This window comes from Salmo trutta, chromosome 26 (genome assembly GCF_901001165.1).
Source record: "Salmo trutta chromosome 26, fSalTru1.1, whole genome shotgun sequence".
Classification (NCBI taxonomy): Eukaryota; Metazoa; Chordata; class Actinopteri; order Salmoniformes; family Salmonidae; genus Salmo; species Salmo trutta.
In genome coordinates this window covers 5,070,629-5,094,752 of record NC_042982.1, presented here as the reverse complement: position 1 = coordinate 5,094,752, position 24,124 = coordinate 5,070,629, and the positions used below count along the sequence as shown (strand labels likewise).

General features: G+C 42.2%; 1 protein-coding gene across 1 annotated transcript in view; it reads right to left on the bottom strand.

Moving 5' to 3' along the window:
• The window catches only part of LOC115162938 (glutamate receptor ionotropic, kainate 4-like), a 462,700-nt gene that overhangs the window by 148,315 nt on the left and 290,261 nt on the right, over nucleotides 1–24,124 (bottom strand). The window contains exons 3-4 of the mRNA XM_029714471.1: nucleotides 18,822–18,986; nucleotides 8,559–8,656 (exon numbers count right to left, since the gene is read on the bottom strand). Coding sequence (XP_029570331.1) covers nucleotides 8,559–8,656; nucleotides 18,822–18,986 — 263 coding nt within the window. The remainder of the gene's footprint in view (nucleotides 1–8,558; nucleotides 8,657–18,821; nucleotides 18,987–24,124) is intronic.

Sequence of the window (24,124 nt, the reverse complement as noted above, 5' to 3'; positions counted from 1 at the left end):
AAAATATAACAAATATTACTCAACAAAAGTGGGGGAATAGGGCATGAAATGATTGAAATGCATTCTAAATATAGTAACAATCAAATTATAAATTACTTTAATATTTAACCTATCTTTTAACTGTAAAATAAATATGATCATACTTATTGACAGTACAAAATTGGCAACACTTCATAACTGACGACAGAGCATTTTCTGCCCAGCATCCTCTGAGTGACGCAGACGCCATGCTTGCTGACTTGTTACAACTTCAGCTTTAAACACAAAGTGATTTTGTCTTGCTGTGACCAAGAGAAAGTGGTCTAAATCCATCAATGAACATCACAGCGTGATGAGATTGCTTTTGCTGCTATAGCTAGGGTATCCCATTTCATATTTCCCGTATTGTAAGCGAAGCTGCGAGGTTCACAGCCAGAGGAAATCAAACCATTATCTGCATAGGCCAGAAAATCTAACGTGTCGCTCTCTATGCAAATGAGGTGTCAGATTTCAAAGAGTGCAGCAATTGATGTTGTGCTGTTCACAGAGCACTCTGTACACAAAATGTTGGTCAGAACCGGACTAGAACCGCTCAAAGTCCACTAAATAGGAAAGCTAACGTTTAAGAGGTGTTAAAAGGATTATACTGTACATGGAGCTAGGAGTTCTCGGCATCTGTGCTACGCAATTGCTTCCTGTGAAGAGATAAAAACCTGTCCACTGAACAGGTACTGTTTTTATTAGTTACCATTCTCTACATCCAGATGGGCTACAGTATGCCTCTGTACAGCATCACTTAGAGCCTCCCAAATGGATATGGAGCTCTCCGAATGATAAATTGAGTGTTTGTAATAGGTTGATCACATGGAAGGGGCTGTCATGAGCCATATTTTCATATGTCCCCCTATTTACTCGGCCTCCTGTCAGCTTGCCAGCATCTGTGCACTCTCCCAGTAAAGAATTATGAACACAGACACAATCACTGAGCACAGACAGGAAGTAATTGACTCCCCAACACCTTCACAACAACTGCCACAAACACACACACACACACACACACACACACACACACACACACACACACACACACACACACACACACACACACACACACACACACAAAACACCATATAACACTATATAGGCTACTGTAGATGCAGGGTTGATATATAGACTGGAAGCTTCAAAAGGAGGGTGGTGCTTGGAATCATTGTTCTTCCTCTGTCAACGGTGGTTACCTGCAAGGAAACACGTGCCGCCATCATTGCTTTGCACAAAAAGGGCTTCACAGGCAAGGATATTGCTGCCAGTAAGATTGCACCTAAATCAACCATTTATCGGATCATCAAGAACTTCAAGGAGATCGGTTCAATTGTTGTGAAGAAGGCTTCAGGGCGCCCAAGAAAGGCCAGCAAGCGCCAGGACCGTCTCCTAAAGTTGATTCAGCTGCGGGATCGGGGCACCACCAGTACAGAGCTTGCTCAGGAATGGCAGCAGGCAGGCGTGAGTGCATCTGCACGCACAGTGAGGCGAATACTTTTGGAGGATGGCCTGGTGTCAAGAAGGGCATCAAAGAAGCCACTTCTCTCCAGGAAAAACATCAGAGACAGACTGATATTCTGCAAAAGGTACAGGGATTGGACTGCTGAGGACTGGGGTAAAGTAATTTTCTCTGATGAATCCCCTTTCCGATTGTTTGGGGCATCCGGAAAAAAGCTTGTCCGGAGAAGACAAGGTGAACGCTACCATCAGTCCTGTGTCATGCCAACAGTAAAGCATCCTGAGACCATTCATGTGTGGGGTTGCTTCTCAGCCAAGGGAGTGGCCTCACTCACAATTTTGCCTAAGAACACAGCCATGAATAAAGAATGGTACCAACACATCCTCCGAGAGCAACTTCTCCTTACCATCCAGGAACAGTTTGGTTACTAACAATGCCTTTCCAGCATGATGGAGCACCTTGCCATAAGGCAAAAGTGATAAGTAAGTGGCTCGGGGAACAAAACATCGATATTTTGGGTCCATGGCCAGGAAACTCCCCAGACCTTAATCCCATTGAGAACTTGTGGTCAATCCTCAAGAGGCGAGTGGACAAACAAAAACCCACAAATTCTGACAAACTCCAAGCATTGATTATGCAAGAATGGGCTGCCATCAGTCAGGATGTGATCCAGAAGTTAATTGACAGCATGCCAGGGCGGATTGCAGAGGTCTTGAAAAAGAAGGGTCAACTTCATGTAATTGTATCAACTTCATGTAATTGTCAATAACTTCATGTAATTGCATCAACTTCATGTAATTGTCAATAAAAGCCTTTGACACTTCTGAAATGCTTGTAATTATTCTTCAGTATTCCATAGTAACACCTGACAAAAATATCTTAAGACACTGAAGCAGCAAACTTTGTGGAAATTAATATTTGTGTCATTCTCAAAACTTTTGGCCACGACTGTACACACAAAACCCCATAAAGACAAAGTGAAAACATGTTTTTATAGATTTTTGCAAATGTATTGAAAATGAAACACAAAAATATTTAATTTACATAAGTATTCACACCACTGAGTCAATACTTGGTAAAAGTACTTTTGCAGCGATTACAGCTGTGAGTCTTTCTGGGTAAGTCTCTAAGAGCTTTCCACAGTTGGATTGCGCAACATTTGCGCATTATTCTTTTCAGAATTCTTCAAGCTCTGTCAAATTGGTTGTTGATCATTGGTACACAACAATTTTCAGGTCTTGCCATAGATTTTCAAGTAGATTTAAGTCAACATTGTAACTCGGCCACTCAGAAACATTAACTGTTTGTAAGTCGCTCTGGATAAGAGCGTCTGCTAAATGACTTAAATGTAATGTAAATGTAAATGTCTTCTTGGTAAGCAACTCCAGTGTAGATTTAGCCTTGTGTTTTAGGTTATTGTCCTGCTGAAAGGTGAATTCATCTCCCTGTATCTGGTGGAAAGCTGACTGAACCATGTTTTTCTCTAGGATTTTGCCTGTGCTTAGCTCCATTCCATTTCTTTATTGTCCTAAAAAACTCCCCAGTCCTTAACGATTACAAGCATACCCATAACATGATATGCTTGAAAATATAAAACGTGGTACTCAGTTTGCCACATGTTTTGCAGCATTACTTTAGTTACTTGTTGCAAACAGGATGCATATTTTGGAATATTTGTCTTCTGTACAGGCTTCCTTCTTTTCACTCTGTCAATTAGGTTAGTAATGTGGAGTAACTACAATGTTGTTGATTCCATCCTCAATTTTCTATTACAGCCATTAAACTAGTAATTGTTTTAAAGTCACTATTGGCCTCTTGGTGAAATCCCTGAGCGGTTTTCTTCCTCTCTGGCAACTGAGTTAGGAAGGATGCCTGTATCTTTGTATAGACTGTGTGCAATGATTCACTATCCAAAGTGTAATTAATAACTTCACCATGCTCAAAGCGAAATTGAATGTCTGCTTTTATTTTTACCCATCTACAAATAGGTGCCCTTCTTTGCGAGGCATTGGAAAACCTCCCTGTTTTTTGTGGATGAATAGGTGTTTGAAATTCACTTCGACTGAGGGACCTTACAGATAGTATGTGTGAGGTATAGATATTAGGTCATTCAAAAATCATGTTAAACACTATTATTGCACACAGAGTGAGTCCATGCAACTTATTATGTGACTTGTTAAGCAATTATTTAGGCTTCCATAAAGGGCTTGAATACTTATTGACTCAAGACATTTCAGCTTTCCATTTTTAATTAATTTGTAAAAAGTTTGAAAAACATAATTCCACATTATGGGTTATGGTGTGTAGGCCAGCGACATGTAACTTAAGGCTGTAACACAACAAAATGTGGAACAAGTCAAGGGATGTGAATACTTTCTGAAGACACTGTATACAACACATTGATTCCTCATTGATCTATTTGTCAGTGTTGGATGCACATTATACCAGCACATATGCAATATCAATAATCTAATAATCTCCATCTATAATAACTGCTAATCAACATTAGTACTATGTGGCTACTGCATTAAACACACACCTCTGGCAATTATAGTGGAAAACAATATTCTCCATCACACTCCACTCTCCCCTCAAACAGGTCGTAATAAAGTGGCCAAAGTACTCTCCCTCCCTCAGTCCCACAGACATGTTCCATCAGCCAGGGCCAGGCCTGTTGTCCTCTACTGAGAAAGACTATCGATATGTCTAGTTTGCAAAAGGAGACCATTAGTGAGATATCCTTTTCAGGGTAATAACAGAGCAATGTGACCTTTATTCATTGTCAGAGTACACCTCTGACAGCTATTAGAGAAACTCCTCGAAACACTATCCTGTTGGCCTTTTTTAAAAGCCAGGATGTGGCATCATCATTCTTACATGTCATCATCGTTTTAGACCTGCAGAACTCACACAGTCTTGTGCCTGGCCTTTTAGATGGTATTTGCGTGAAACATTTTAATGTATTTGCCTTAATCATTTAGCATTAAAGTTAAGATTAAGAACATCTTTAAGAACATCTTATGACATTTACATCTCCAGAGTCCGATGAACAGGTAGATACCATTTTTATGTCTCTGTGTCCACTATGAAGGAAGTTAGAGGTAGTTTTGTGAGCCAATGCTAACTAGCATTGGTTGGAAGTCTATGGGTGTCTGCTAGCATGCTCTGACTCTGGGGAAGTAGATAAAGGGCCTCATTGTCAAAATCACAAGGTATCCCTTTAAGACAGCGTTTCCCAAACTTGGTCCTCGGGACCCCAAGAGGTGCACGTTTTGATGATTAGTTGATTATTTGAAACAGCTATGTAGGGCAAAAAAACAAAACATGCACACCTTGGGGTCCCGATGACCAAGTTTGGGAAACGCTGCTTTAAGGAGTCTTGTGTGGCGCATGGTCCGATGAATACATTACAGAAAGTTAACTTGTTTAACCTGTTTAGGATAGGGGGCAGTATTTTCACGGCCGGATAAAAAATGTACCCGATTTAATCTGGTTATTACTCCTGCCCAGAAACTAGAAAATGCATATAATTGTTCGATTTGGATAGAAAACACCCTAAAGTTTCTAAAACTGTTTGAATGGTGTCTGTGAGTATAACAGAACTCATATGGCAGGCCAAAACCTGAGAAGATTCTAAACAGGAAGTGCCCTCTCTGACCATTTCTTGGCCTTCTATAGCCTCTTTATCGAAAACAGAGGATCTCTGCTGTAACGTGACATTTTCGAAGGCTCCCATAGGCTCTCAGAAGGCGCCAGAACGTTGAATGATGACTCTGCAGTCCCTGGCTGAAAAACAGTAGCGCATTTGGATAGTGGTCGATCTGAGAACAATGAAACGGGTGCGTGCGTGCACGTGAAGAGTCCATTTGACATTTTCAGTCTTTGAACGAAAACAACGTCGCCCGGTCGGAATATTATCGCTATTTTACGAGAAAAATCGCATAAAAATGTATTTTAAACAGCGTTTGACATGCTTCGAAGTACGGTAATGGAATATTTTGAAAATTTTTGTCACGATATGCGCCGGCGCGTCACCCTTCGGATAGTGTCTTGAACGCAAGAACAAACGCAGCTATTTGGATATAACTATGGATAATTTGGAACCAAACCAACATTTGTTGTTGAAGTAGAAGTCCTGGGAGTGCATTCTGACGAAGAACAGCAAAGGTAATCCAATTTTTCTTATAGTAAATCTAAGTTTGGTGAGTGCCAAACTTGGTGGGTGTCAAAATAGCTAGCCATGATGGCCGGGCTATCTACTCAGAATATTGCAAAATGTGCTTTCACCGAAAAGCTATTTTAAAATTGGACATAGCGATTGCATAAAGGAGTTCTGTATCTATAATTCTTAAAATAATTGTTATGTTTTTTGTGAACGTTTATCGTGAGTAATTTAGTAAATTCACTGGAAGTTTCGGTGGGTATGCTAGTTCTGAACGTCACATGCTAATGTAAAAAGATGGTTTTTGATATAAATATGAACTTGATTGAACAAAACATGCATGTATTGTATAACATAATGTCCTAGGAGTGTCATCTGATGAAGATCATCAAAGGTTAGTGCTGCATTTAGCTGTGGTTTTGGTTTTTGTGACATTATATGCTAGCTTGAAAAATGGGTGTCTGATTATTTCTGGCTGGGTACTCTCCTGACATAATCTAATGTTTTGCTTTCGTTGTAAAGCCTTTTTGAAATCGGACAATGTGGTTAGATAAAGGAGAGTCTTGTCTTTAAAATGGTGTAAAATAGTCATATGTTTGAAAAATGGAAGTTTTTGAATTTTTGAGGAATTTGTAATACGCGCCACGCCCTATCATTGGATATTGGAGCGGTGTTCCGCTAGCGGAACATCTAGATGTATTAACCTCTCTAGGGTATGTGGGACGAAATCTGACCACACTGAAATCTAACCACACAGACACCCATTTTTCAAGCTAGCATATAATGTCACATAAACCCAGAAGACAGCTAAATGCAGCACTAACCTTTGATGATCTTCATCAGATGACAACCCTAGGACATTATGTTATACAATACATGCATGTTTTGTTCAATCAAGTTCATATTTATATCAAAAACCAGCTTTTTACATTAGCATGTGAGGTTCAGAACTAGCATATTCCCCACAAACTTCCGGTGAATTTACTACAAATTTACTAAATTACTCACGATAAACGTTCACAAAAAGCATAACAATTATTTTAAGAATTATAGATACAGAACTCCTCTATGCACTCGATATGTCCGATTTTAAAATAGCTTTTCGGTGAAAGCACATTTTGCAATATTCTAAGTAGATAGCCCGGCATCACAGGGCTAGCTATTTAGACACCCAGCAAGTTTAGCACTCACCAAAGTCAGATTTACTATAAGAAAAATGTTATTACCTTTGGTGTTCTTCGTCAGAATGCACTCCCAGGACTTCTACTTCAATAACAAATGTTGGTTTGGTCCCAAATAATCCATAGTTATATCCAAACAGCGGCGTTTTGTTCGTGCGTTCAAGACACTATCCGAAAGGGTAAAGAAGGGTGACGAGCACGACGCATTTCGTGACAAAACATTTCTAAATATTCCATTACCGTACTTCGAAGCATGTCAACCGCTGTTTAAAATCAATTTTTATGCCATTTTTCTCGTAAAAAAGCGATAATATTCCGACCGGGAATCTGCGTTTAGGTAAAAAGACGAAAGAAAATAAAGCATGGGGTCGACTCGGGCACGCGCCTCAGCCCATTGTCCTCTGATCGGCCACTTGCCAAAAGCGCAAATGTGTTTCAGCCTGGGGCTGGAATGACATCATTCAGCTTTTTCCCGCCTTCTGAGAGCCTATGGGAGCCGTAGGAAGTGTCACGTTACAGCAAAGATCCTCAGTCTTCAATAAACAGAGGCAAGAAGCTCAAGGAATGGTCAGACAGGCCACTTCCTGTAAGGAATCTTCTCAGGTTTTGGCCTGCCATATGAGTTCTGTTATACTCACAGACACCATTCAAACAGTTTTAGAAACTTTAGCGTGTTTTCTATCCAAAGCCAATAATTATATGCATATTCTAGTTTCTGGGCAGTAGTAATAACCAGATTAAATCAGGTACGTTTTTTATCCGGCCGTGTAAATACTGCCCCCTACCTCCAACAGGTTAAGAACGTACGATTCATCTACATGTTCATTTATTCACACAGGGAATGACCTCAGGTTCAGAACATTTCAAAGGGATAGACAGTATACATCACCAGAGAGTTACAACTGCAGGGAGTCCAAGCCTAAAGACTGATCAAATCATCCCAGTTCCCATTAAAGGTGACATATATCGGAAAAGAAATGTGATTTTTATTATAGACTTATATAAATTGACATTTTGCATAATATCATGCATAAAATACAGTAGTAACATCCTGCAGTAAGCACAAATCACTGGAGCCTAAGCAAAACTGTTCAACATCACGACTCAATGTACATATTACCTCAATTACCTCGACACCGGTGCCCCCGTATATTGACTCTGTACCGGTACCCCCTGTATATAGCCCCGCTATTGTTATTTACAGCTGCTCTTTAATTATTTGTTATTCTTATCTCTTACTTTTCTTTCTTTTTTTTAAACTGCATTGTTCGTCAAAGGCTTGTAAGTAAGCATTTCACTGTAAGGTATTCGGCGCATGTATTCAGCGCATGTGACAAATAACATTTTATTTTATTTTATTTGAATGGACCCTGAACTGAAAACATATAAATGATGACTTTCTATGTTGTTCAAGGAGAGGTGGTCCTTCACAAAACTAACAGACACATGGCAGGGCCAAGCCAATTTACAATCCATCTGAGAAATGATTAGATTAGATGAATGTTGTACGCTGTTAAGTCCTTGACTCTTGGCCCCTTTGAAAATTCAGACAATAGCTTAGAACGTTATGAAAAGAATTCTGTCTGCTGTGGCATTGACGTGAGTCATTGACAAGGGTCAAGCACGGTCTCAAAACCACAGTAATAATAAAACATACTGTTCCATAATATAACCGGCAAACAGTGATATTGTGACAGGCGAAATAAAGCCAGTCAAAATACGAGCCAGTACTCACCTCTTTCTCTCCACAGATATTGCTGATGATGGAATTGGAAGCAGGGCTGGCGGAGGGACCCAGGACTGCCACCACTCCCTTGGACAGGATCTGGCACACTGTCAACACACAGAGACAAGCATCCAGTCAGATAATACAGGACAGGACATGGTCAAAAGACCACATTCAGCCTATTAAATAGGAGTTGTATGTTGCTTAGTGTGTAGTTCTATCCTACACTAACAGTCTGAGCCAGCGGTTCCCAGTTCATCTTTAATAAGTAGGAGGTTTTGGGGTTTTCTGCCTATTAACTTGATCATGTTCTATCAATGTATTAACTTACAGCTGCTCTGTGTAAGATTTCACCTCACCGATAGTAGATCTACAGCTGTGGATTAAAATATGACAGATTGAATGGGGGTGTAATCATAGAACATAATTAGCAACAGCTTGGAATGAGATCTGGCCATGTGGAAGTTTTTGCTAACCATTTAGAATCTCTTGTCAAGAAGCATTCTTTTTAAGATAACAATTGGGGACAAAAGTAGTACTTACAAGTGTCATGTAGGAGTTAGTGCCAAGCAAAATGTGCCGTCATGCAGAGGGGCACAATGACCTGGTTAAAATAATAGCTGAGAACTACATTTAATCTAAACCTTTCAGATATTTTATCAGTCTTCAAAAAGCAGTTGTGATCTGTCTTTTCTAACATCCACCATCACCATCACACTGAATCAGTGTTTAAAAGGGAACATATTTAGGGAAATATAATTTTCCCTATGCACTCCCCTGCACACGAGTTTGGGTTTAATCTTACTTGCAGGGGAAACAAAATGCAATTTCAGGTGGGTCTTTAATTAACATTGTATGGTAGTGAGAAGGAGGACTGCTGTTTTAAGATGTGGGCGGCTAAGATGTACTATGTAGTGAACTATGTAGGGAACAGGGTGCCATTTCAGACACAACCGTGGAGGGAGACAGACTGGCTGGGGTGGGGGATGGGCCATTAACAAACACCAAATGCGGGTAAATATTTATAAAGGGAGAGTAAAGGGGGACAATCTTTTAGCCATTGGAGCAAAGCTCGGGATCCTCGCCGAACGAGATTAGAAAATTACAGGAGCAGTGAATCAAATGATTAATAAATAATCCCTTTGTCATCCAATGGAGTGTCCCCTACACTCCCCTCCTTCTCCTATCCCACCCACCTGCCCCTCTCTCCTCCATTTAAAGCACATTTGCACCTGTCTGCACGGCGTCACCGAACTACAAAGTGATCTTGATTATCCTGACATGATGACCCGTGAGGCTTTTTACAGGGGTGTATTTTCTATTTTACACAGGGAACAGAATGTCCTTTTCTCATTTCTTCTAAATTAGTTTTTATCACTTTGTATATTTATTTTGGAGTTCCACCCTGTACACGTAACTTGCCTGATGACGCAAGATTGGATAAGGACAGCCATTTCATACAAGTGCCTTTTCATCCACTTTCACTCTCCTCGCTGCCTCTCCTCGATTACCTTTTTCAAAAGTAGGCCAGAGAGGACAGAGGAGAGAGAACGCAGTAGTTGAGCAAATTCAATTGAGAAAAGGCCAATGTGTCCGTTTGGGATTCTTTTCCCGCTCCTCCTCGTTCTATGGCCAAAGCAATTTACATCCGTGACAAGTGACAACTTTTCCAATATGAATGTGGATCATTATAACGGAATTCTGCACCACTTCTGTCTAATCTTGGTCAGAAGGTCAGTGGGTTGTCTGGAGTCCATTCTGTTTGTTTACAATTGATTCCCTCAAATCAATTAATTCTCATTGAAAGCTGCAGCAGCTGCAAATGAGATAAAGCCAACATATGCACGGGACCTGGAGTTCAGTTCTGTGAACCCACAGAAATATACACATTCATATGCACACAAGAATGCACGCACACACACACATCAAAACCACACACACACACACACCACTCACATGCAGTAAGTGAAAATAAGGTGTACAAATATGTGTTTTTTTGGACACATCTGAACACGTGTGAACAAATCACGTGAAAAATGTCCCATGTAAACGTTTGTACATTTTCACGAGGCACACACGTGGTTTTCGGACACGCGTGACATTTCACACCAATGTTTCACATGTGAACAAATCAGATGTGAAAAAGAGTCAGACACATGGATATTTTTCACATGACTCAGACACATGTGGTTTCCCAACATTTCACATGTGGTATTATACATTTCACGTGTACTCATGTCCGCTACACTTTCACATATGCATTTTCACACTTTAATGACAACTAGAGCTGTCAAATGATTACAAAATGTATAGAGTATATCACAGGATTCGCTTCATAATTTGCTCAAATCGAGCTGTAATTTATGTTGGATGTTTTCAGTGTATTTTGAAAGATTTCAGACAATGTGCCCCCCAAAACAAATGTCTGCACTGAAATGACAAAAAGTGAACTTGAGTTAACTGATTAACTCTGACAGTGCTCATTTTAACATGTTAAACAGGATAAATAAGGAGACATGGAGCACTAGCTTCTGTTCTTTTCACTGGGCTCTTTCTAATAGTCACTGACTAACATATGAAGAAGAGAGGCGTGTACCGCTGCTGAATTAACGCACTTGAATTATTATACTCAGGTAGGCTAAGTTACCTTTTTACAGAATGGTGTTACTGTCACGTCCTGACCAGTAAAAGGGGTTATTTGTTATTGTAGTTTGGTCAGGGCGTGGCAGGGGGTGTTTGGTTTGTGTGTTTCGGGGTTTCTATGTTTATTCTAGGTTGTCTATGTCTAGGTTTGGGATTGGTCTTTAATTGGAGACAGCTGTATCTCGTTACCTCTGATTAGAGACTATATTTAAGTAGGGGTTTTTCCTCATTGTGTTTGTGGGTGGTTATTTTATGTTCAGTGTTTCGTGTACCTGACAGTACTGTTTGGCTGTCGTGTTTTTTCTTGTTTTGTTTAGTGTTCTAATAAAGTTAATTATGAGCACTCAACCCGCTGCGCCTTGGTCTACTCCCTTCGACGGCCGTTACAGTTACAGAATTTGCAATCCCATACGTGGAAAAATTGCTACTGCAACATGTTAACACCACCTTTTAACATGTGAGGAGAATGACACCATTTCACCACCACACGGGAACTTGCAATTCCACATGTTGAACGTGAGATGTTCACATGAGAAAGTTTTTCACATGTGAAATGGTATATCCCATTTTTCACATGCAAAATTCAAGTGAGGTGAAAACACGTTTTTCTCACATGTGAAAAGGTGGTGTTAACATGCGAACTCTAAATTTCACATACATTTGACGTGCTTTTTTTGTAAGGGCAATCACGCACACACCTCTACAAAGCTTGGTGGTCTTGGCTGACTTTCTATCCATCATTCATAATCCATCAGCCCTAATCAGAGCTCTAATAAAAGGCAGGAAGAGGTCTGGTGTTGTGGGAAGGCTGGGGCTGGGAAGGTAGAAAGACACACACACACACACACACACACACACACACACACACACACACACACACACACACACACACACACACACACACACACACACACACACACACTGTGCTGGGCAGGTAGTGCTGGCTGTGTGACATTTCCCCCTTACTGCTGCCACTGATCCATCCCTAATCCAATTTCTACCTGGGCACATCCACTACAGCACTAAATTAGGACGGGGTTTACAGGCAGCCAACCAAGCAGGGAGAGGAATACAGTTGTTCTTATGTATGAGGAGGAGCTACCACGACCATTAAGCTCTACTAATTCTGAGAATTGCAAGGAAGGGTCCTTTTTTTATAACAATAGGGCTACTGTCCTCAATTTGGAAGCCCCAGCGCAATAAGGTTACTGACTGAATGATGGTATGAATCTAATGGGCATACACCTACAGTACAATGTGCGTTTAACCCCCTAGAGTCGATTGACGCACAGGTGCATCAATCTAAGTAATCAGAATCCATCAGTTTAAGCTAGAGATAACTGTTTTTCTCAGTCCACCACATCCGCCTATGTTATACTTCCGCATCTGCGGTGAAAGGTGGCTAGAGCGGTGTTGGTCAGACCATGAGACATCACAAAAATTGGTCTTCTCATGAAAACGTCTGTGATACAGACGCTATTGTAAATACGACTTTGTTCTTATTAACTGACTTGCCTAGTTAAATAAAGGTTCATTTATGGAAAGGGGAGCACGGTGGCGGTCTCCGTTTTGCTCTATAACCCCCAAAGGTGTCAGGGGACTCTTCTGAAGTCGAATACTGTTGATGACAACTTCTGTTTGTAGCGTCCGAAGCGTTTGGGCTACAAACTAATATGGCCCCACTGTGGAAAGAGAATATTCTCATGAACACGATGGTGTTTTGCTCTCCGTTTTGCTCTACGACCCCCACAAGTGTCACAGGACTAGTCTGAAGGTAACCAGTACCGTTTCAAAAAAATTTACGGAAGTATGAAAGTACTTTTGTGCCTACCCAAAAAAGGGTTTAAACACAGTATGAGCTTTCTTATATCTCCAGATACTTCAAAACCTTGTTTCTTATGATCGATTTTTTGACTATATTTTTTTACATTTATGAATGTGTTATTCAATGCGTTTCTCTGGGCTATAGTGGTAAAGGACAAATTCTATATTTTATCAAAATATACACCACCGTTCAAAAGTTTGGGGTCACTTAGAAATGTCCTTGTTTTCCAATGATTTTTAATTTAAATAATAATTGTGTCCTTCAAACTTTGCTTTCGTCAAAGAATCCTCCATTTGCAGAAATTACAGCCTTGCAGAACTTTGGCATTCTAGTTGTCAGTTTGTTGAGGTAATCTGAAGAGATTTCAGCCCATGCTTCCTGAAGCACCTCCCACAAGTTGGATTGGCTTTTTACGTACCATACGGTCAAGCTGCTCCCACAACAGCTCAATAGGGTTGAGATCCGGTGACTGTCCTGGCCACTCCATTATAGACAGAATACCAGCTGACTGCTTCTTCCCTAAATACTTCTTGCATAGTTTGAAGCTGTATTTTGGGTCATTGTCCTGTTGTAGGAGGAAATTGGCTCCAATTAAGCGCCGTCCACAGGGTATGGCATGGCGTTGCAGTGATAGCCTTCGTTCTTCAAGATCCCTTTTACCCTGTACAAATCTCCCACTTTACCAACACCAAAGCACCCCCAGACCATCACATTGCCTCCACCATGCTTGAAAGATGGCATCAAGCACTCCTCTAGCGTCTTTTCATATTTTCTGCATCTCACGAATGTTCTTCTTTGTGATCCGAACACCTCAAACTTAGATTCGTCTGTCAATAACACTTTTTCCAACCTTCCTCTGTCCAGTGTCTGTGTTCATTTGCCCATCTTAATCTTTTATTTTTATTGGCCAGTCTGAGATATGACTTTTTCTTTGCAACTCTGCCTAGAAGGCACCATCCCGGAGTCACCTCTTCACTGTTGATGTTGAGACTGGTGTTTTGCGGGTAAAATTTAATGAAGCTGCCAGTTGAGGACTTGTGAGGCGTCTGTTTCTCAAACTAGACACTCTAATGTACTTGTCTTCTTGCTCAGTTGTGCACCGGGGCCTCCCACTCTACTTTCTATTACAGTTAGAGCCAGTTTGCGCTGTTCTGTGAAGGGAGTAGTACACAGCGGTATACGAGATCTTCATTTTCTTGGCAAATTCTAGCATTGAATAGCCTTTATTTCTCAGAAAAAGAAAAGACTGACGAGTTTCACAAGAAAGGTCCTTGTTTCTGGCCATTTTGAGCCTGTAATTGAACCCACAAATGCTAATGCTCCAGATACTCAACTAGTCTAAAGAAGGCCAGTTTTATTGCTTCTTTAATTAGAACAACAGTTTGATCAATTAGCCTTTTAAAATGATAAACTTGGATTAGCTAACAAAACGTGCCATTGTGTCACGACTCCCACCGAAGGTGGCGCCCCCTCCTGCTCGGGTGGGGCGCTCGGCGGTCGTCGTCACCGGCCTACTAGCTGCCACTGATTCCTTTTTGTTTTCCCCCTTTCTGTTATTGTTTGCACCTGTCCGTAGTTGGGTTGATTAGCGGGGCTATATGAGCTAGCTGGCCCGCCTGCTCTTTGTGCGGGATTGTTTCCTCTGTGTGTTGCTTGGGTAAGCGCTGTCTGTATTTTGCGCTAGTGCATCGTGTTGCGCTCACTGTATTTTGTCCCCTGTGTTTGGGGCACTTTCATTTTGTGTGCGCTAAGTTCGCATGTTGGGTTGGCAGGTGTTTCGCTTTTCGAGCATTAAAAGCTATAACCCTTCTCGCTGCTTCCTGCGTCTGTTTCCTCCCCCACTACGCCCGAGCCTTACACATTGGAACACAGGAGCAATGGTTGCTCATAATCCGCCTCCCTACGCCTATGTAGATACTAAATTAAAAATCTGCCGTTTCCAGCTACAATAGTCATTTACAAAATCAACAATATCTACACTGTATTTCTGATCAATTTTGTTATTTTAATGGACAAAAAAATGTGCTTTTCTTTCAAAAACAAGGACATTTCGAAGTGACCCCAAACTTTTGAATGGTAGTGTGTGTATATATATATATATATATATATATATATATATATATATATATACATTTTAAGTCAGAAGTTTACATACACCTTAGCCAAATACATTTAAACTCAGTTTTTCCCAATTCCTGACATTTAATCCTTGTAAAAATCCCCTGTCTTAGGTCAGTAAGGATCACCACTTTATTTTAAAAATGTGAAATGTCAGAATAATAGTTGAGAGAAAGATTTATTTCAGCTTTAATTTCACATATTTTTTATTTCATATCACATTCCCAGTGGGTCAGAAGTTTACATACACTCAATTAATATTTGGTAGCATTGCCATTCAATTGTTTAACTTGGGTCAAACTTTTCGGGTAGCCTTCCACAAGCTTCCCACAATATGTTGCTTCAATATATCCACATCATTTTCCTGCCTCATGATGCCATCTATTTTGTGAAGTGCACCATTCCCTCCTGCAGCAAAGCACCCCCACAACATGATGCTGCCACCCCCGTGCTTCACGGTTGGGATGGTGTTCTTCGGCTTGCAAACCTCCCCCTTTTGTCATTATGGTCAAACAGTTCTATTTTTGTTTCATCAGACCAGGGGACATTTCCCCAAAAAGTATGATATTTGTCCCCATGTGCAGTTGCAAACCGTAATCTGGCTTTTTTTATGGCTTCTTCCTTGCTGAGCGGCCTTTCAGGTTATGTCAATATAGGACTCATTTTACTGTGGATATAGATACTTTGTACCCGTTTCCTCCAGCATCTTCACAAGGTCCTTTGCTGTTGTTCTGGGATTGATTTTCACTTTTCGTTCATCTCTAGGAGACAGAACACGTCTCCTTCCTGAGCGGTATGACGGCTGCGTGGTGTTTATACTTGCTTACTATTGTTTTTTTTTTTATATATATGTTTGTACAGATGAACGTGGTACCTTCAAGCGTTTGGAAATTGCTCCCAAGGATGAACCAGACTTGTGGATGTCTACACATTTTTTCTGTGGTCTTGGCTGATTTCTTTAGATTTTCCCATGATGTCAAGCAAAGAGGCACTGAGTTTGAAGGTAGACCTTGAAATACATCCACAGGTACACCTCCAAGTGACTCAGATGATGTCAATTAGCCTATCAGAAGCTTCTAAAGCCATGACATCATTTTCGGGAATTTTCCAAGCTGTTTAAAGGCACAGTCAACTTAGTGTATGTAAACTTCTGACCCACTGGAATTGTGTTACAGTGAATTATAACTGAAATAATCTGTCTGTAAACAATTGTGCATGACACATTACTTGTGTCATGCACAAAGTAGATGTTCTACAGTGAGGGAAAAAAGTATTTGATCCCTGCTGATTTTGTACGTTTGCCCACTGACAAAGAAATGATCAGCCTATAATTTTAATGGTAGGTTTATTTGAACAGTGAGAGACAGAATAACAACAAAAAAATCCAGAAAAACTCATGTCAAAAATGTTATAAATTGATTTGCATTTTAATGAGGGAAATAAGTATTTGACCCCTCTGCAAAACATGACTTAGTACTTGGTGGCAAAACCCTTGTTGGTAATCACAGAGGTCAGACGTTTCTTGTAGTTGGCCACCAGGTTTGCACACATCTCAGGAGGGATTTTGTCCCACTCCTCTTTGCAAATCTTCTCCAAGTCATTAAGGTTTCGAGGCTGACGTTTGGCAACTCGAACCTTCAGCTCCCTCCACAGATTTTCTATGGGATTAAGGTCTGGAGACTGGCTAGGCCACTCCAGGACCTTAATGTGCTTCTTCTTGAGCCACTCCTTTGTTGCCTTGGCCGTGTGTTTTGGGTCATTGTCATGCTGGAATACCCAACCACGGCCCATTTTCAATGCCCTGGCTGACGGAAGGATGTTCTCACCCAAGATTTGATGGTACATTGCCCCGTCCATCGTCCCTTTGATGCAGTGAAGTTGTCCTGCCCCCTTGGCAGAAAAACACCCACAAAGCATAATGTTTCCACCTCCGTGTTTAACGGTGGGGATGGTGTTCTTGGGGTCATAGGCAGCATTCCTCCTCCTCCAAACACGGCGAGTTGAGTTGATGCCAAAGAGCTCCATTTTGGTCTCATCTGACCACAACACTTTCACCCAGTTGTCCTCTGAATCATTCAGATGTTCATTGGCAAACTTCAGACGGGCATGTATATGTGCTTTCTTGAGCAGGGGGACCTTGCGGGTGCTGCAGGGTTTCAGTCCTTCACGGCATAGTGAAACCAATTGTTTTCTTGGTGACTATGGTCCCAGCTGCCTTGAGATCATTGACAAGATCCTCCCGTGTAGTTCTGGGCTGATTCCTCACCGCTCTCATGATCATTGCAACTCCACGAGGTGAGATCTTGCATGGAGCCCCAGGCCGAGGGATATTGACAGTTCTTTTGTGTTTCTTCCATTTGCGAATAATCGCACCAACTGTTGTCACCTTCTCACCAAGCTGCTTGGCGATGGTCTTGTAGCCCATTCCAGCCTTGTGTAGGTCTACAATCTTGTCCCTGACATCCTTGGAGAGCTCTTTGGTCTTGGCCATGGTGGAGAGTTTGGAATCTGATTGATTGATTGCTTCTGTGGACAGGTGTCTTTTATACAGGTAACAAACTGAGATTAGGAGCACTCCCTTTAAGAGTGTGCTCCTAATCTCAGCTCGTTACCTGTATAAAAGACACCTGGGAGCCAGAAATCTTTCTGATTGAGAGGGGGTCAAATACTTATTTCCCTCATTAAAATGCAAATCAATATATAACATTTTTGACATGCGTTTTTCTGGATTTTTGTTGTTGTTATTCTTTCTCTCACTGTTCAAATAAACCTACCATTAAAATTATAGACTGATCATTTCTTTGTCAGTGTGCAAACGTACAAAATCAGCAGGGGATCAAATACTTTTTTCCCTTACTGTAACTGACTTGCCAAAACTATAGTTTGTTAAGAAATTTGTGGAGTGGTTGAAAAATGAGTTTTAATGACTCCAACCTAAGTGTATGTAAACTTCCCACTACAACTGTATGTGTATATTTTTGGGGGATTCCTAAAGGGGTCATAACATTCTAACTCAAATAGCGAAATTATTTTTTTCATCTAATCAAAGTAGCTGGTATGAAAATACCAGCACCAAAACCAACTTGTTGAAATGTTAATGCATTATTAATATTTCATTGCACTGTATCCATCCACAAGGGCATGGTGATAGGCTATTGACATTGGTATTAAGATTTGTCCAAATCCTGTCCACCTCATTAGAGCTGTAGTATTTACTGTATATCTTTAGTCTAGTCATTCAAACAGCTAGGCGTAAACAAGGAAACAAAACAAGGTCCAAAATCTAACATCCAGACATCAACATACCTTTTGGCTCCTGAAACATCCAAATATGACTGCTCATTTTGCTCTTTCACACGAGAGAGCACCTCAGCTATTTTCCAATAACTTGTTTACCACTGTTCTCGCTACTACAAATATTACTAAACAAGATGGACTTATCTCGCTGTGCTCAAGGGATTTCTGAAAGCAGGGGATAACAAGGGGAGACAGGCACAGAATTTAAAAGACTGACAGACAGAAGGACGGATGGACGGACGGACAGACAGACACTGACAGCCTGACAGCCAGAGACAGACAGATGTTCTAATGTGGCACTCAGTGACACCCTGGTCTTTCACTTTTTGAAAATGATGACAGAGTCGGAAGCCATCTCGTTCTCTCATCCTCACCCGCCCACTACTTACTGGTCTCTCCCATCTCATATTCACTGTCTCTCAGCAGCTCAAAGATGTCCACCTCCAGCTTTCCCGTTGTGGAGCGGTTACTGGACCGGTTGATGCTGTCCTTTGCCAGAGTGATGGCCAATCGCTCACCCCGGCTGCACTCCATTGGGTCGTCAAGTATGGCGGCTGCAGAAGAAAATGGGAAGAAAGAAAAACATTAGAAGGGCTCTTTGGCAACCCGGTGTCACGATGGCCCACATTGTCAAGACACAGTGCATATACTTCATGATTTCCTCAAACAAACTGTGCTACAAATAATGCAGAACTACAGAGATCACACATATGCTTCATGGGATTGTTATATCATTACTAAATGTATAGTCAGTATAAACAAGTGACTACATGCTACAGTGTAAAAAAAAAAAAAAGCCAAACACAACCGCTTTACAAATCTTGTGATTCCTAATCCGGAGCAAACGCCAGCAAGGTCCTATCTAAGTTTGGAACTCAATGAAATGCATGAGTGATGAGGCAACACATTTTAAAAGGGCTGTTCTGTTCACTCGTGATTTATCGCAACCATGTCAGAATTAACAGATTTGTTTCACGCATGATGCGCACGCTGCATGTGTCATATGTGTGTGGGGGAATTAATATGAATGAATCAAACAACCAGTTGAGAGATCGGGCCTTGCTGTGTCCTAGCAAGCAAATGAGCAACTCAGTGGTCGATTCACACGACAGTTTTAGGATAACTGAAAAGGCACATTGTGCATAGCTTGCAATCCTGTGTGTCCCAAGACAGCAGGTTCAGGTTCAACATTCCAGCGTAATTAGTCGAATTAGACTAGGGTTAAGTAAAAAAAAAACATTACATTTTTAGGTATAAATCAATGGACGAGGGAAGTGAACCCTGAGCTCACCATACTGTAAGTAAAACAGGGAATTGATATGAACTGTATAATTCCCTCCAGCATAGACACAATCCACCAGAAGCTGTAGCATTTGCAATCTGCTTAAGTGCTAAATAATAGCTTTCTTTCTGTAGGAATGTTGCCTAACGGTGAGGTCAATCAATGCATGTACAGACGTGTGTAGAACTGACATCTGCATTTCTCTATGCTTTGCGTCAATACATAGCTCAACCTGTAGAGCAAAACGAAAGGCTCCACTAAAGAGCAGGTCGTTTGCCTGACAATTTTGTTGAAAGATAACTGCTAAAACATTCACACTATAGGCTCCATTTGAACAGCAATCACAGCTATTGCTGCTTTCCCTGAGTTGTCCAGCGAGTGAGATTAATAGCACTGTAATTAGATACAAGATCGGATCTAGATGGAGGGCAATGACAATGTAATAATTACTGTAGCATTAGAGCTGATAAACCACAGCCACGCTGGGATAAAACTGTCCTTTTCCCAAGCAGATCACACAGATAAAACTAACACAAGTACACTTTGGTCAACGAGACAACCTTTTATCTAGAGCACCATTTATCATGGTGGTGGTCACAGCAAGTAGGGATGTTTACAAAGATCCAGATGAAGGTATAGCAAAAGGTTGCCCGAGGTTTATTTATCCATATATTTTTCCATTTATCCATTATTTTACTGTGGCGGAAGAATGAGAATTTACTCGGTAACATAGATAATTAAGATGTCTTATCTGTAAAATATTCTTATATGATTGAACTGTGGAACTCTTGTTATTAGCAAGTATCCCTTCGGACTCTGGTGTTGGCAGTTGCACTTCCTCCCTCATATGGGCCTCAGTCACCTGGTGCCCAGAGAGGGGATAAGTCAGGCTTGTCTATCACATGTCCCTGTTGCTATGCATAATATCAGAGAGAGAAGAGGACAGGAGGGAACATTGTCTTCATACGTGGATACCGTATGCATCTTTACCTATTACAAACCATGTGAAAGGATGGTGTGATTAATGGGGAACCAATTACTTGTCTCCACAATGCCTGTGCCCAGTCACTCCCTCCTTCAGCCTTGGGGGAGATAAGGTCTGAATCAGGATGTGTGGGGTAGTGTCTGGAACCATCGTACGTCATCTCTGATGTTGCACCTATCCTGGGATAGTGTATAACTCACTCCCCTCAGTGAGCTCGTCTAGCTAGGTGTGTGGTCAAGGAAATTAGTTTTACTTAAGATCGGGTTATCTGGAGTTGACAATTGATTTATGCCATAGAATGAGTTGGTGTTTCTGTACTGTGAAGTACCAGGGAAAGAACAGGGAAAGAACAATCTTCATAGCAAATTCTATCTGGCTGGGGGATACTCCTTTCTCATATATCTTGTGACCCATTCCACACATCTGTTGTTTGTCATGGAGACTAAGGAGGTGTATCTTTGCTATAAAATATCTTTGTATGTAACGGTTGTCGTCGGGGATAGAGGACCAAAACGCAGCGGGTATATGTGTACTCATCTTCTTTTATTAGGGAAAGAAGGAAAAACCAAAATAAACACGTACACCAAATGAAACACAATGACAAATAAACAGTCCTGTAAGGCCATAAGCTATACACGGAACAATCTCCCACAAACACTAAACAATACACATACCCATATATAGGACTCTCAATCAGAGGCAACGAGAAAACACCTGCCTCCAATTGAGAGTCCAACCCCAATAAACTAGACATAGAAATACAAAAGACTAGAGACCACAGAAATACAAACATAGAACACTACCCAAAAACCCGGAAATATTAAATCAAACACCCTACTAAATAAACCACCACCCCGAACCACATAAAACAAATACCCTCTGCCACGTCCTGACCAAACTACAATAACAAATAACCCTTATACTGGTCAGGACGTGACAGTACCCCCCCCCCCCCCAAAGGTGCAGACCCTGGATGCACCTCATAAATAAAAAAACAAAACAACAACAACAACAACAACAAAAAATCCCCCTAAACTAAAGTGAGGGAAGGGAGGGTGGCTGCCGTCACCGACGGCACTTGTGCTAAACTCCCCCTCCCCAACCCACCTATACAGGAGGTGGTTCTGGCTCTGGCCTACTGTCCTCCAGAATGCACACAGACTTGATCAGTTTCGGGCCGTAGGCAGACTCCTCTCGTTCCGGATCGTAGGCAGACCTCTTCCGTTCCACACTGTAGGCAGACTCATTTGATACACAGTTACTCATATTTAGTTCCGGATCGTCAACAGACTTACTCAGTTCCGGGTTGCTGATAGACTCCCTTGGTTCTGGGTTATAGGCAGACTCACCCGGTTCTGGGTCGCAGGCAGACCCCTTCGGTTCCGGGTCGCAGGCAGACCCCTTCGGTTCCGGGTCACAAGCAGATTCCCTCGGTCCCGGGTCGCAGGCAGACTCCCTCGGTTCCGGGTCGCAGGCAGACTCCCTCAGTTCCGGGTTGCAGGCAGACTCCCTCGGTTCCAGGTTGCAGGCAGACTCCCTCGGTTCCGGACTAGCCACTGTTGCCGGATACTCTGGACTGCACACTGTTGCCGGATACTCTGGACTGCACACTGTTGCCGGATACTCTGGACTGCCTACTGTTGCCGGATACTCTGGACTGCACACTGTTGCCGGATACTCTGGACTGCACACTGATGCCGGATACTCTGGACTGCACACTGATGCCGGATACTCTGGACTGCACACTGATGCCGGATACTCTGGACTGCACACTGGTGCCGGATACTCTGGACTGCACACTGGTGCCGGATACTCTGGACTGCACACTATTGCCAAACTCTCGAGGCTGGGCTGACGCACTGGAAGCCTGATGCGTGGTACTGGTACTGGATGTGCCAGTCTGGGGACACACACCTCAGGGCTAGTGCGGGGAGCGGGAACAGGACGAGTCGGACTGGGCTGACGCACTGGAAGCCTGATGCGTGGTGCTGGTACTGGAGGTATCAGCCTGGGAACACGCACCTCAGGGCTAGTGCGGGTGCGGGAACAGGCCGAGTCGGACTGAGTTGACGCACTGGAAGCCTGATGCGTGGTGCTGGTACTGGAGGTATCAGCCTGGGAACACGCACCTCAGGGCTAGTGCGGGGAGCGGGAACAGGACGAGTCGGACTGGGCTGACGCACTGGAAGCCTGATGCGTGGTGCTGGTACTGGAGGTATCAGCCTGGGAACACGCACCTCAGGGCTAGTGCTGGGAGCGGGAACAGGACGAGTCGGACAGGGCTGACGCACTGGACTGTAGAGGCGTACTGGCAGTCTCGAGCGCAGAACTGGCATCGCTCTTACTGGCTGGATGCCCACTTCCCCCTGGCAAATGTGGGGCGCTGGTACTACGCGTACCGGCCTAAAAATACTTGGCCTCGCCACCATACCCATTACCCCGAAGCACGGGACCTGTCCAGTCACTGGTTGCCCAGAAAAGGTACTGGGATTTGGCCTGGGGCTCAATCCTCGCCCAGCCAAACTACCCGTGTGCCCCCCCCAAAAAATTATTGGGGCTGCCTCTCAGGCTTAAACGGAAGTCGTGTTCCCCTGTAGCGTTCCCTGTCTTCACTCCACTTCCTCCATGGACCTTCTCCGGCCATAATCTCCTCCCACGTCCACTTCTCACGATCGTCCCTCCGTTGCTCCTTCCTCCGCTGCTTGGTCCTTATTTGGTGGGTAATTCTGTAACGGTTGTCGTCGGGGATAGAGGACCAAAACGCAGCGGGTATATGTGTACTCATCTTCTTTTATTAGGGAAAGAAGGAAAAACCAAAATAAACACGTACACCAAATGAAACACAACGACAAATAAACAGTCCTGTAAGGCCATAAGCTATACACAGAACAATCTCCCACAAACACTAAACCAAACACATACCCCATATATAGGACTCTCAATCAGAGGCAACGAGAAAACACCTGCCTCCAATTGAGAGTCCAACCCCAATAAACTAGACATAGAAATACAAAAGACTAGAGACCACAGAAATACAAACATAGAACATTACCCAAAAACTCAGAAATATTAAATCAAACACCCTACTAAATAAACCACCACCCCGAACCACATAAAACAAATACCCTCTGCCACGTCCTGACCAAACTACAATAACAAATAACCCTTATACTGGTCAGGACGTGACATTGTATCCTTTGTGTCGGGGGAATTAAACAAATCATCTAAGGGCGGTTCGTCAACCAGCCATCGTTATTGCAGAGCTGTCACTAATAAATATGTATTTTAAGTATAACTCTGACTTGTGTGATAAGTTTGTCTCTCCTCATTTGATAATACAGAAATAACCACCACATTACTCTTAATTAAACTTTTGGTGAATAACGGGATTCAAAGAGGGAGACACTGGATTAGTCAGTATGTAC